We start from the raw sequence: 14,256 nt of genomic DNA on the forward strand, positions 1-14,256 counted from the left end.
CTCCTCTTAAAGTATCACCTTGTCTTAAAAAAAAAAAAGAAACAATTCACTTCATAAAAGGAAAAACTTGTAATTCAAAAACTTTTAGTGGAGACGAGTAAAATGGGTTAAACGAGTGCTTTTTTAAGAGGTAAATATAATTTCGTGAAAATAAATAATTATATTTTATAGGAAAAATATTTTTCTGAGATTTTTGAAGTTGGTACAGGCTGTAACCTGCTGCTCTGTTGCCTCTTCCGGTTCTCCACCCACAAACTCAAGCTTTGAAACTCTGCAATCCCAACTTTCAACTCTGTAATCGAGAAGAAGAAAGGTACCAGAAGAGATGAGCGTCATCGAAATCTTGACGAGAGTAGAGGCGATCTGCCAGAAGTACGACCGTTACGACGTCGAAAAGCAGAAGGATCTCAATGTCTCCGGCGACGACGCCTTTGCTCGCCTCTACGCCTCCGTCGAATCCGACATTGAAGCCCTCCTCCAGGTCCCTCCGCCTCTCTCTTTCTCTCAGAAACGCACATACACACGCGATTTTCACTCAATTCGATCTCTGTTTGGTTTCTGAGAAAACTTGGAAAAATTGGAGAAACTAGTAGCTGATCCGGTCGAAATTCCCGAGAATTTTAGGGTGAAGTTAGGGTCTTTTCTTCCTTTGGTGTGTTGAACTGAATTTGAGTATTTTCTGATCTGCAGAAAGCGGAAATTGCTTCGAAAGAGAAAAATAGGGCATCGGCTGTTGCGCTGAATGCCGAGATTCGTAGGACCAAGGCTCGATTGCTCGAGGAGGTTCCCAAATTGCAGAGATTGGCTATGAAGAAGGTCAGCATTTCACTGTTTTAATGAAATTCGTTAGTTTTCGTATTTTGGAATTGTGCATTTCATAAATTTTGTATTTAGAGGGGCACATTCTATTCAAAATTGAAAATTGGAAGACGTTTGTGCTCGTCTATGTGGATTTTAGTCCTTGTTTAGTGAGAGTATGTCGAAGGGTTTGTGTGTGGGATGCCTCTGTGTTTGTGTGTAGTCGAAGGGTTGACCGTATAGTATACAAAGAATGCTTACTTTGCGGTTTTGGTTATTGTGTTTCATAATTGATGCTATTTTTTGGCAGGTTAAGGGGCTTTCATCCCAAGATTTTGCTGCTCGTAATGATTTGGTCCTTGCGTTGCCAGATAGGATCCAGGATATTCCAGATGGGACTCCAGCTGCACCCAAACAAACTGGAGGAGGTTGGGCAGCTTCAGCTTCTCGTACGGAAATCAAATTTGATTCTGGTAATTTCTTACATTTTATTATGATTTTGTGGTGCCTTTTTAATGAATATAATATATGGGCAGCTGAATTCTATTTGATTAATTTTGGTTAAATTTACTTATATATTTCATGTATACCGGTAGAGGGACGGTTTGATAATGAATTCTTCCAACAGTCTGAGGAGTCGAGTAATTTCAGGCAAGAGTATGAAATGCGGAAAATGAAACAGGCAAGTCATATATATAGAGTTGTTTTTTGTTTACACTGGGAATTTCTTTTTGAAAAATGGACATTGCATGCTTGCTTGCTAGTTGGATACTGCAAGTCTTAGGGATGTGGGTTTGTATTTATGTATTTTGACATGCTCACAGGATCAAGGTTTGGATATGATATCAGATGGTTTAGATACTTTGAAAAATATGGCTCAGGATATGAACGAGGTTAGTAGTTTTTTGCTTGGTTCTACTTGCTCATTTGCAATATACATGCATATGTCAGCTGACTTTATCATGTGCTACGCGTAGGAATTCGATAGGCAAGTACCTTTGATGGATGAGATTGACTCCAAGGTGAAAAACATTGCCGTCTTCTACTACATCTTTCAAGATGTTCAGTTGAATTCTCAAATTTAATTACTAATGTCCTTCCTTTTAACAGGTGGACAAGGCATCTGCGGACCTTAAGAATACCAATGTTAGACTGAAGGACACAGTCAACCAGGTGAGTGTAATTGCAGCTTTTTTGAGTTTATGATTGCACATCAGAGATTTTTCTTTTGTTTTTGTTTTTAGATCTAATACAAGTTTTATTTTGGTTACAGCTGAGGTCCAGCCGAAATTTCTGTATTGATATTGTATTGCTGTGTATAATTTTGGGCATTGCTGCATATTTGTACAAGTAAGCTCATATCCATTTAAATGAATCTACATGTTGAGTTAGATAAACGTCTAGATGTGTTTCCTTGTAATTTGGTTGTACATATATGAAAAATATTGAGATGTTTGGGTTAGTACTATTAGAGGGCCAAAGAGATAACTTGATGTCATTGCACTCTTTAGCGGACCCAGGATTGACGTGTGGGGGGCATTAAAAAAACTAGCCAATACGTAGTCAAGTACAAAACTTGAATTGAATATTTGATAACATTTCCAATGAGTATATTTTATACTTGTCCTCAATAACATTTCTTGTTTGAACATTGAATAAAAAACTTTTTAGTTTATTGAATATGTCATCCTCAGAATATGCAACCTAGTAATCGCAGGAAATACATAAATGAAAAACAAAGGTTGCAAGATCATTTTTTTGGCTTTCAGCTTGCAAAACCAGTTGATATTTGAAACTTGAAGATTGTGAGCTCACAAAATTTTCTGTGCAAGTTCTCCCATTTTTGGGTGCACTAGGGTCTAGATATTTGGGAAAATAAGCAAACATGTGTAAAATAACTTTTTCTTTTTGCCTTAGGGTACGTCGTTGCTTTTTGCCATTTTCTGTTATTGTAATAGTAGTGGGATTTGGGGTTTGAACTGAAGTGGAGAGTGGTCTTTAATTGAGTTCAGTGGGGGCTTAGGTTTGTCAAAAATAAAAAGTAATATTGCTTGAATAATTAGTTGTATCATTTAGATCAATTCAAACCATAAAAGAATTGAAGTGGTGCAGATTAATACACTAGTTCAGTAGTCCCTCTGTACTTCTGCCCCTCTGCACTGTTCAGACTATGATTATACATGAGAAGACTTTACTGCTACTTGAACAACTAGATATAGGACCCTACGTTCTCTGAATTATTGGTTTGATGGAGTAGAGTTGAACTTGATCATTTGAACATCTGCATTCTTGCGAAGATGTGTCATTTTTCGTATTCTGATGTGGTACTTTCATTTGCAGTGTACTGAAGAAGTGAGGTTTGATATAGAGGGTGGTTTGGCCAGATTCCAAGTGTGGGCTTGTCGGGTATTGTTTTGCAATTTAAGGACTCACTTTGGTGCTAGATACATGTTAATTGATCGTTTGTCTCATGTTTAATAGTGTCTATTCACACTTCCATGAATGTATTTTTTGTATACATCAGTCATGCTGTATTATCGTACTTTTATGTGGAAGTTGATTGAGTCCCCTAATGTGTGTAATGTCGGTGAGGCGAGTTTGAATACTTCAAATTGTTAAAGGACTATTGTTGGCCATTGTAGTTAGTAGACAGGATTGACAGCTTCATTTCGATCTTATATGAATCTTCTCATGGAATTGGTGTGTTATTTTTGGGCCTGCTCGAGATTTTCTGTCGCCTAGGCATCGATTGCGCTAAAGATAGTTGATGATTAGTGGTAATTTTAAAGTTTATAATTTGTTATAAGCTATATGTGTAGATAACCAGAGTGTTCTGGAGAGTCTCAATGGTTGAATCTCGCTAACCTCATGCTTGACAAATGGTATGACCTTGTGAAACCAATACTACGATACCATGTATAATATTCGCACATACCAATACTACGATACCACGTATTAAGAATATACATACAAATTCATTTACATGCTTTGACTGTAAACGAGTTTTGTGATACAATGATTACACTCTTTAAATGATGTAGCTAATTACAACCAGCAACACCAAACTCATTCGCTTGCTTTATTCGCCCCAATGTATAACAAATTCAACAATACACGCTATTTTACATAAAAATCACCATCGTAGAGTCCCATTGGCACAGAAGTTTCTGTCTCTATATGGGATCTTAAAATGATGTAGCTAATTACAACTCGCAACACCGAACTCATTTACATGCTTTGTTCATCCCTACGTATAACAAATTTAACTATACACACTAATTTACATAAAAATCACCGTCGCAGAGAGCCTTGTTTGCACGTAAGTTTCTCTTTGTCGTAGTCATCTCTGTTTGGGATCTCGAATACGTACCTTTATCTCCGGAATAATGGATATATACATCCACATACGCACTTCTCATCACTGCTTGTAGCTAGCCACTCACTTACACCTGAAAGCCAATTAATTGGCTAAGTTCTTGATACTGGATCATGGAACTCCATTGGTCTGCATTCAAATTATTATCAGCTGAGCCAGACTGGTCTACACCCCACAAGTTCATCGCTCGACAGTCCCGGCTGGTCGAGGAATTAACTTCCTCCTCCTTGTAATCTCTGCTACATATCCTCTTGCTTGGTGTGACAAAACTCTTGTACCCATTTCCTTCTGTAGGTTTTCTCTTCAAAGGGTTAATCAAATCATCACGGGAAGAAACTAAAAGCAGCTCATTGGTTTTGTTTGAATTGTTCTCGTGAAGGGAAGTACTGCAAGATTTCGTGTTTCCAGTTCCCTGAAAGTTTTTAGCGTAAGGAAGTTCGGGAGAGGCAAAAATGTAGGGTAGCATTGGACAATCTTTGTACAGATAGTTCCGGACCATTTCGATGCTAGGGTTTGTATCATTCGAGCAGGGATCATCCACTTGCTTAGTGTAGGCACCTAGTTTATAGCTAGGAGGGCTGTTTTGATCTTCCCAAATGCTCCTGGTGTTGTTGCATTTTTGTCGAACCCGACATAACACCCAATCATCCAACTGTTGTAAAAAGAAGAAGAATAGATCAGGTTTTAACAATGTTGAAACATAGTAGGATTCTCCTCTATCTTTTCCGTGCTTGTCTAACTTATGTCCAAAACATCGCCTAAGATTAATTAAGCTTAATTAAATGAAATCTATACGACAGTTTTGAACATGAACAACAATATCAACATAGCAAACAACTTTTTAATTACAAAGGTGGAAGAGAAACGACGAAGACTAGTTAGCTAGTCACTAGCTTGTCGTGTTGTTTGAGTGAATTATGAACAACGCGCATATCCAATCACGAGTCATAACTAACAATATTTTGGTAATAATTTCAGTAATCAATGGTCCGGATCCATACCATCACCTGTCGAAACCGGCAAAAGAAACTTACTCGTACCTACATGCATATTCGTCAGGATATGAAGTGATGAAACTTACCCTCATCGACCCTTTTTGCTTTGAAGTCCACATGGTTGTGTCAAGCAATCTGTACTCGTTCATGATCCACTCCGTCTTAACACCTTTCGGAGGGTGTCCTGTGTAGAACACAAGTGCTTTTTTAACCCCAATGCTTTTTGTTCCACAAGAACTAAAAATATGCTTATCAGTTCCCGTGGCCTTCCAGTAACCCAAACCAGCTGCTCTATTAGGCCTGCTTCCATTCGGGTACTTCCGATCCCTTGGGGTGAAAAAATACCACTCTTCTTCCCCGAAGGAGGCTTTTGGTGGTAGCTCCCACGGGTTGTACTTATACAGATCCAGTTCAGTGATGATGGTTGCCGGTAGAGGACATGAAGTGACTTTGTTTTTCAGATAATGAACGATGAGTTCTTCGTCGGATGGGTGAAAACGGAATCCAGCAGGAAGCTGGATGTTTTCGGTGGCTTGGTTTTCCCTCTCCATCGTTGGATGGAGGATGGATTGTTCCTTGGTGGTGGAGGAAACTAGGAATCGAATGAGCCACTGAAATTATCGTCCAAATGGTTTGTAAGTTTGGTTGTACTGTGCACTAGTTTTATAGGGAGATTACTCTCTCATGCAGAAGGGGACATATTGTCAACATATAATTCATCTATCAATATAAAATTTATTAATTTCAAGTTGTAGGTTCAAAGCAAGAGATTGGAAAAAAGAAAACTGATTGTTTTGTTTGATCACAACCGTTGGATATCACATCCTTTATCTGATCAATGATGTAATGTTTTTATCATTTCAAAAAATAGGCACGTAATTAAAGAGAGACGAGATATACTCCATTTACGTCCAAACATTTGGCCATTTGAGGGTACTGAATTTGATGAAACCAGAGACTCTAAATTAAATTCAGCTCCTATATTTGATCATATAAACAATTAATACATATCATCCAAGACTATCATTGAGATAAGATCTTCACTTGGGATACCTTTCATAGTAAAAACCCTTGTGGACTTTATTTAAGAGTTTAATTAAAATTTAAAATGGAGTTGCGTTAAGAGTACAATAATAGTTGGTGGTTAAATACTTAGTTGCTAGGGAAAAAAGCTGGTGTGGATCGAACCGCACTAAAATTATAGCCTTGCTTGATTTTCGTCGTTAAAATAAAACGTCATCTACAATATGATAAAATTTTAATAACTGAATTAACAACAAAAAAATTCATGGTATCAAAGTATGAATTTTTTTTCAAAATTCTTGCAACTAAATCAACCAATTTCTTACTTCTTATTGTGTTTTAATTTGTTTAACTATTTTGGGCATCACAAAGCATGTCATGTGGTGATATTGTTGGCAACGTGGAACACCAATGGCATATATAGTTCAATCAATGCAGAAAACATTATCAGCAACATTTCTTCTTTTGGGAGAGAGCATGGCCCTTAGCTGAGTGATTGTTGTCTTGTCCCCCAAATCATTAAGCACTTTATTTTGTGCCACACTGCACTGCATGCTTGCACTCTACTGCATTACAGGTGTCCTTTAATTTCCCTCTTGACATGCAATGCCTAGCAATGACAGCAATCCTCGTGCTAGACTGGTCTCTCCATAGCTAGCAGTGACTAGTCATGTTAGACACACATTTACGGTCGTTTAATAAGCATTTTGTTTTTAGAGTTTAGTTTTAATTTTTATGTTAATAGAGGAAGAATATATGGGATAAATAAGAGATGTATAAGAGTAGAGGACAAACGGTGTGAAAAATATAGAAGAAATGCGTAATAAAAAGAACACAAAATGTAAACTGAACACAAAATATAAAAAACTATTTTGAATTGTTTTATTTTTGAAGATTTTTTTTTTCATTCATTATTCTTGACCTCTCCCTTTTCTTCCATCAGCCTTCTTCATCCCTCATTTATCCATATGTTTTCCTCATATTTCAAGTACAAAAAGTAAAAACTAAAATTAAAAATAACATAGTTAGCAAATGGATCTTTATATTGTTAGATTCTCAATATGAATTTTACTCTTGGACAACAACTAATTAAAGATTAAATAATGGTTCAAAGTCATAGTCTGAAAGCATAAAAATTTTATATTGCCCTAGCGACTGAACATTTTTCATTCTTTTATCCAACTATAGATATATATATATATATATATATATATATCATATATTTTGCAATTGAGAATGAGAAATGTAACAAGGGACATTCAATTAAGAAAAATATATATATTCTCAACTCTGCACTATATATCTTCTGCATTAAGTCTTGTTTAGACTTCTTTCATGTGTACAATGCATGTATAGTATAATAAAGTCATCACTGGTGAATTTTATTTCACACTGATGCATAAATTACCAAAGAATACCCTCAATAGAGATGACTTATTTGTACATATAGTCAAGGTACTTATACAATCATATTGAAGTTTGATGGCAAAATTTGTCAGGGGATGGTGCCTTTGGCTTCAGTCCTTCCATCACATATACAACAGATCTCCATCTTAACAAAACTCCAAGAAATAGAACAATAATATAGAAAAAAAAAAAAAAAAAGGAGAAGACAGAATAAGGCCAACTTGATCCCCAAGATTCGATTGCATGTCTTTTCCTCCATGGAATCACTTTGTCACCATGCATTTTTCTCTTTCCACATTTTGGAGTCTCTTTCAACACTTTTCCTCCTGTCTTTTATTTTTCTTTGAAATTTCAGAAATTGCATGCGCAATTCTTTCTCCATTGAATTTTCATACAATTGAATAATGAATGTATGTGTGTGTGCGTGTATATATATTCATACTACCTTCTGATTAAATTAACACACATATATAGCCGTACCTGTACTATATAGAAACACAAACCCTAAACTTAAAACTAATAATGTGTTAATTAAGTACATACATAACAATTTCAAGTACTTCCATTGAAAAGACAAGAAATTAACATTCTTTTTACACGATCAGTCTGAAGAACCGAGGTTCCTAGTTCATCGGTTATGTTGATCAGATTTCAGAACGTTAACTTTGAGGAGCTTATTTGTTTTCAAGCTTCAAACCTTTCCTACTGGCCTGATATTTCCAAAAATAAATGGAGAAAAAACATGGCCAACATCACTCTTGGAGGACAAAGATCCCAATTACGTGACATACTTTGACCCTCTTCCTCTACCTCTGAATTGTCAGTCCATTCAATCCATGTGTGCTATAAATATATATTAAGTTAATTAAATTTTCTATTAGTTTATTTGTCACTATGCATATTAGAGTCACATCTAGAAAGCATAAGGTCATTTTAATTGAGAAGGTAACGAAGTGACCAAGAGATTGAAAGAGATTGAGAAGGGATATACATCTTACACTGCCTTGTTCTCTTGTTAAGAGGTTCAGATAACTATAAGTTAAATGATCAACGTGTGAAAATAACTTACTAGAATCGTTTTCACTGGTTTGGATGATGGACCCCGCACACAGATTTACTCAATTCGGTGAATGGAGATTGATATGAAAATGTAAGCGCCATATATAAAATAGAAATAACTGTAACTGTTAAGAATATGATTAACAACTGTATATGAAAAATATATGGAAATAACCCATTGGAAGTGAAAAAAAGGAGGGTGTGTATAACAAGTTAGCAATTTGTTTTATTTTTTATGTTAGGTTATCTGTGGTATTTTATGTACTAGGGTTTTTCAGTAGAGTAAAGATTAGCCACTTAGTACGGTTTAATAGTATTCGTTTTTACTTGTAAATGAGAGATTTAGGTTCGATTCTCATCAAAAAGGAATTTGAACCCTATTATTGCTAGCCCACCCCCTCCCACTTAATATAGCTAATATCGTTGTTAAAAACAAAAAAAAAATTGACAAAAAAAAAAAAAAAAAAAAAAAGATTAGAATTGCCGTAGCCTCTTCTCAGGCATTCGGGGGCCATCCGATAAAATTGAAGGATTAGGATAATTACTTTCCTATTTTCACCTAGGATGACGACAGTGTTCTTGTTAGTTAAGAATTAGGAGTTAAGTTTTAGTAAGAATCAGAGTTTGCAATCAACTTTTCTTTCCTTGTCATTTGATTTGTTAACATGGTAGCGAGTTCGATCCCTCTGTAATAAAGGTATGCTCCTTGTGGATGCAAATTTTCGCCATCTTCTCATTTGATGAAAATGCATTTGTAAAATAATAACATCTAAGATTAAGGCCAAAAGCCTCACTCGCCTACGATGAAGGGAGCGCAGGTGGGGGGGCCTTTGGCTGAAGAATCTCCGATGCCAAAGTTAGAATTCTAAAAAGAATTTGTTTAAGAGTTTGTGGGTAGCAAATGGTTTAGCATTTTAGTAAGAGAATATGACTATTTATAGGGGAGTGACCTGCCCTATTTGGAGAATGGTAGGCAGCCATATATGGTGGAATTGTGTGAATAATTGCAAGATATTATGTTAAATAGCTATTAACTGGGCAATTAATCCTAAATTAAATAGGAAAATTTGGAGTTACCTTTTGAATAAGGATTTAATGATGAGAGGGATTTGACTAAATACCATTTTGATCACCTTTCTCTTCCTTGATTGCGCCGTTATAGTTTGTTGCATGCGCGTGGAAATCCTGATGTGCCTCGAGGGTAATTTTATCCTTCTCACCCAAAATTTCACGTATCACCTCCGTAATTTTCTTGATTATTTTTAGCTCCACAACCCTAATGAATACTTTGTTCTCTCTATCAAATATGATTCCTTTTTTGAAATTTTATCAGTTATCGTTTTACATATATCATAGTTTTTTTCTGTTTTTTTTTTCGGGCTTCTGCTTTCGTTCATTATTCTTGTTTTGCATGTCGACCTTACTTTCCTATTTTCTTTTCTTGTTGTCTTATATATATACTGCTTCTTTTTTTGGTAAAGAAAAAAAAGATTTGAAGTCTCATCGGTAGTTTTTGCTTGGGCTGAAGTTATGCATTCTTCTTTTCTCAATTGTCTTCATAGTTGCATGTTTCAATGAAGTTTTTAATTAGCCCTTGTTTGTAAAAGGAGCAAAACAAAATAATATGGGTGGTGTCATGAAATAGCGGTTGATGGTTGGATTCATTCTTCAAATCATTAAAAGTATAATCTAATAATCATCAACCACCACATCATGTAGTTACAAAATATGGTCTAATAAAAGTTTACCTAGCATTTTCCAAATAATGTTGGCCTAGACAAACATTGGTCGCGAATACTAGGTCTATGATGGTTGTTGTTGGTGTAACTGAAGGCGGTGCTTATTTTTGAACAAAGATTGACCACTCATGCATGGTCTAGGATGGATTTCGACGTTCATATTGACATTGGCTTATTGGAATTTGCATAATTGGTATGGAAATTGACGTTGAAATTTTGTATTGGCATTGATTTTGACATTGAAATTTTGTATTGGCATTTGTAACGGGCATATTTACTGGCTTTATTATTGACAAACTTATGAAATTGAGCAAAAAATAAGATAGCGGTTAGCTTATGAGTTTAATGGACAAATGGTCCCATTGTGGTTTGCGGGACGAAAGCATTATTCATCGGCTAAGTAACATTATAATTACAGTTTATTAGGCAAAGGACGACAATGACGCGTTAAAAACCAGTGGTAGATTCTTGACCCAACGACGTCCTTGTGGTTGCCCGACGAACTTTTCTGTCAGGCAAATCTTAATTCATAAAATAGGTCCGTGTCTTCTTCTTTCTCCTCCATTTTCTTTCTTCTCTTCTTCCACCCCTTCCTCGCGCACACACACACCCTCTCATTCATCTCTTCCTCCCCCAATTAATTAAAGGTTAGCTTGTTTTAGTTGTTGATTGATTTATGTAGGTTTGTGATTGTATTGCAAGTAAATTAAATGAAGGGTATGTATTTGTCTCTTAATTATAAATAGTACGTTTGAATTTTTTTTAATTGCGATTTCATGTATGTTAAAGTTGTGTCTTATATGATTTTGAGTTGGTGTATTATTGAAACATATGTAGAATAAGTGAATTTAACTTGTGCAGCATAGTCAAGGAAATCGTGGTGTGAAATTTTTCAAAATTTCATAATTGTTTATACAAAATTAATTATGTTGATTAACTTTGTATAATAAATTCGAAAAAATCTTGAACCCGTTTGAGATTTTGTCAGATTCGTGAGTAAACGCAGCATGCGGCTTGGTGATCTAACTTAATCTTGAATTGTTCAATTCAGACAGTTGTAACAACTTTGTTTGGACGACACTCGAATAAGTCTGATATAATTTATATATGAATGGTATGGTACACACTTACTCCAATTGGACTTATCATGGAGAATTGCCCATTACAGCGCCAACATTTTCTAGGAAGGGGACAGTTAAGCATGAATCCTTTTCATTTAGCCATGTTGATGATGACCAAGTGATGAACATATTGAATGATGCTTTCTTTGATGCTTTGCTCAATATGGACGAAGAGTCATCCACAGACCCCGAGAAGTACGATAAACTGTTGAAAGAAACTAAGTGAGGATTGTACCCGGGTTGTGAAGATTTTTCTGTCCTAGCAATTGTTGTAGAGTTGATGTACATGAAAGTAGAGTGTAATATGACCAATCGCAACTACGATACGATGATAAGGATTTTTAAACGTATGCTTCTGAAACCAAATGCATTGTCTGCAATCATTTTGGATCAAATAAAATGTTGAAAGATCTCGTGTTGGGATATGACAAGATCCATGCATGCACGAACAACTGTGTATTGTTTTACCATGAATGCGAGAAGTTAGATAAATGTCCCAAGTGCAATGAGTCACGATATCGAAAAAACAAGATTTTGAGTAAGATGTGTTATTCTCCCCTTACGCCAATATTACAAAGATTGTACATGTTAACCCATACCGCACGTGATATGAGGATGCATAAGGAAGAATGGGTTGATGATGATTGCGGCATCTGGCCGACGGCAAAGTGTGGAAAGAATTTGATAAAATCTACTCTGATTTTGCCGCAGAGCAAAAAAAAAAAAAAATCAAACTATGACTTGTTTCTGACGACTTCAATCCTTTTGGAAATGTTTCCCTTGAGTACAACACTTGGCCGGTGATCATTCTTCCTCATAACTTACCCCCTGGAAGTGCGTGAAGAAGTAATTTATGGTCATTCACTAGGTGATTTTATTGATGTTTATTTGTGGCCATTGATTGATGAGTTTGATAGATTGATGGACAAATAGTGTACAAACATATGACATGTCCACGAGGAAAATACTTACTCTGAAAGCCGCAATTATTTGGACAATTATTGATATCCCTCTTATGGTATGTTGTTGGGTTAGAACACCAAAGGATATATGGAATGCCCAACATGCAATGAGGACACTCATCCTTTTGGCACTCTAAAAAGGTATGCTACTTAAGTCACCTGAGTTGGCTCCCCTAGGATCATGAGTGGCGTGACAATCCTGAAACATTTGATGGGACAATAGAGTATTGACCTAGACCAAGAAAACTATTCTGAGACAAGATATTGCCCAAGTTGAATATACTCTAATTTGAGGAAGGCTCGAGACTAATGGAATAGCTGAATTTGACAAAAAAAAGTATATCATTTGACTTGGAATACTGGTCAATTGAAAATCAGACACATTTCTGATCCCATGCATATTGAGAAGAATGTTTGCGACAATATGGTAGGAATGACTCTACTTATCGAGGAAAAATCAAAGGACACCATGAAAACTCATATTGGCATGCAAGCAATCGGGATAAGGTCTAACATGTGGCCTGCAAGTTGTCAATGTTAAATATAAGAAAAAGAACACCAATTATACTTTCAAGCTAGATGGCAAAAAGAAGTTCTTGAAGTGGCTGCAAGGTGTGAATTTTCCAGACGAGTACACAAGCAATAAAGCAAGACAAGTTAAAATGAACACTTGGACACCGTCTGGTTTGAAGAGTCATGATTGTCATGTCTTACTGCAGGAGCTCTTTTTTATTGGTATTCTGTTGTACTTGGACTTTGAGGTTGTTGAAACGATTGTATATTTATCTCAATTCTACTAGCAATTATGTTGTAAAACATTGCAGAAGTCTGACGTAGATGATATAGAAGAAGATACTATGTACATCCTATGTCGGCTAAAGTAAATATGTCCACCGGCATTTTTCATGAGTATGGTTCATGTAATGATACATCTGTTGTATGAAGCAAAACTTGTTAGGCCGGTGCACACTCGTTGTATGTGTCCAATTAAGAGTTAATCTTGTCAGTACATTAATTTGTTAATATTCTTATCCAACGCTTGAAATAAAAAACTAATAATATTTTATATATTTTCAGATTGTTGGGTGGTTACAAGCGGTTCGTTTATAACATGGCACAACCCGAATAATCCATAATGGAGGCGGTCATTGTACAAGGACCGCTCACCTTTTGTGCAAGATATTTCCAAAATGTTGAAACATCCTACAACAAATGTCTACGCAAGTTTGACGGGGGTGAGCAGGTCAAAAAGTTATATGCCTTTGTGAACCTGCACACCATTCAGTGAAGGACCTTCGTCTGAGCCCTTCAAAGAAACCGAATGACTATGATGAAGTCAAGGCATTCATTGAACAACATGAAGCATTGATAAAGATCTGATATCATTTAACTTGGGTTGAAATGCATAGACAATATTTCCGTATTGGTTTATCGAGCATGGAAGTGTTTTTATTTTTAAATTTTTTATCTTTTGCAAAAACTTACATATTCAATGGTCGTTGCACTTTATTAGATACAATAGTTAAGAGAAGACAAATCGCCCTTTTTGACAAAGAATTATTCCAACCGGCATGTCATCCCATTAGAGTCAAAACGTACGCTGGTTGTCACGTGAATGGAGTTAAATTTTTTACAGCTGAATGAGATGATAAATTGTGCACTCAAACAGTGGAATTTTTTCCCATGGGTAAATGAGAATACTTATTTTTTTGAAAAAACTTTGACAAAGTAGACAATGTCATTGAAAATATGTACTTACTATCCATCACCACAAAC

The 14,256-nt window shown here is 35.8% G+C and overlaps 2 protein-coding genes across 2 annotated transcripts; one reads left to right on the forward strand and one right to left on the reverse strand.

Annotated features, from left to right (window-relative positions):
* Nucleotides 1–209: 209 nt before the first annotated feature.
* On the forward strand, nucleotides 210–3,506 carry LOC103966034 (syntaxin-71). Its single transcript, XM_048576940.1, has 9 exons — nucleotides 210–481; nucleotides 691–816; nucleotides 1,109–1,271; nucleotides 1,395–1,480; nucleotides 1,623–1,691; nucleotides 1,776–1,820; nucleotides 1,909–1,971; nucleotides 2,072–2,148; nucleotides 3,139–3,506. Exons 1-9 carry the CDS (start codon nucleotides 326–328, stop codon nucleotides 3,152–3,154), a joined length of 801 nt encoding a protein of 266 aa, XP_048432897.1. The 5' UTR covers nucleotides 210–325; the 3' UTR covers nucleotides 3,155–3,506.
* Nucleotides 3,507–3,874: 368 nt separating this feature from the next.
* On the reverse strand, nucleotides 3,875–5,807 carry LOC103966035 (NAC transcription factor 29-like). Its single transcript, XM_009379146.3, has 2 exons — nucleotides 5,256–5,807; nucleotides 3,875–4,826 (listed from the first exon to the last, which is right to left on the reverse strand). The coding sequence occupies exons 1-2, from the start codon at nucleotides 5,718–5,720 to the stop codon at nucleotides 4,242–4,244; spliced, it is 1,050 nt and encodes a 349-aa protein (XP_009377421.2). The 5' UTR covers nucleotides 5,721–5,807; the 3' UTR covers nucleotides 3,875–4,241.
* Between the last annotated feature and the right edge of the window lie 8,449 nt (nucleotides 5,808–14,256).

Source organism: the organism of the source record quoted next, unplaced genomic scaffold (genome assembly GCF_019419815.1).
Source record: "Pyrus x bretschneideri cultivar Hongxiangsu unplaced genomic scaffold, Pyrus_bretschneideri_v1 Contig94, whole genome shotgun sequence".
NCBI lineage: Eukaryota > Viridiplantae > Streptophyta > Magnoliopsida > Rosales > Rosaceae > Pyrus > Pyrus x bretschneideri.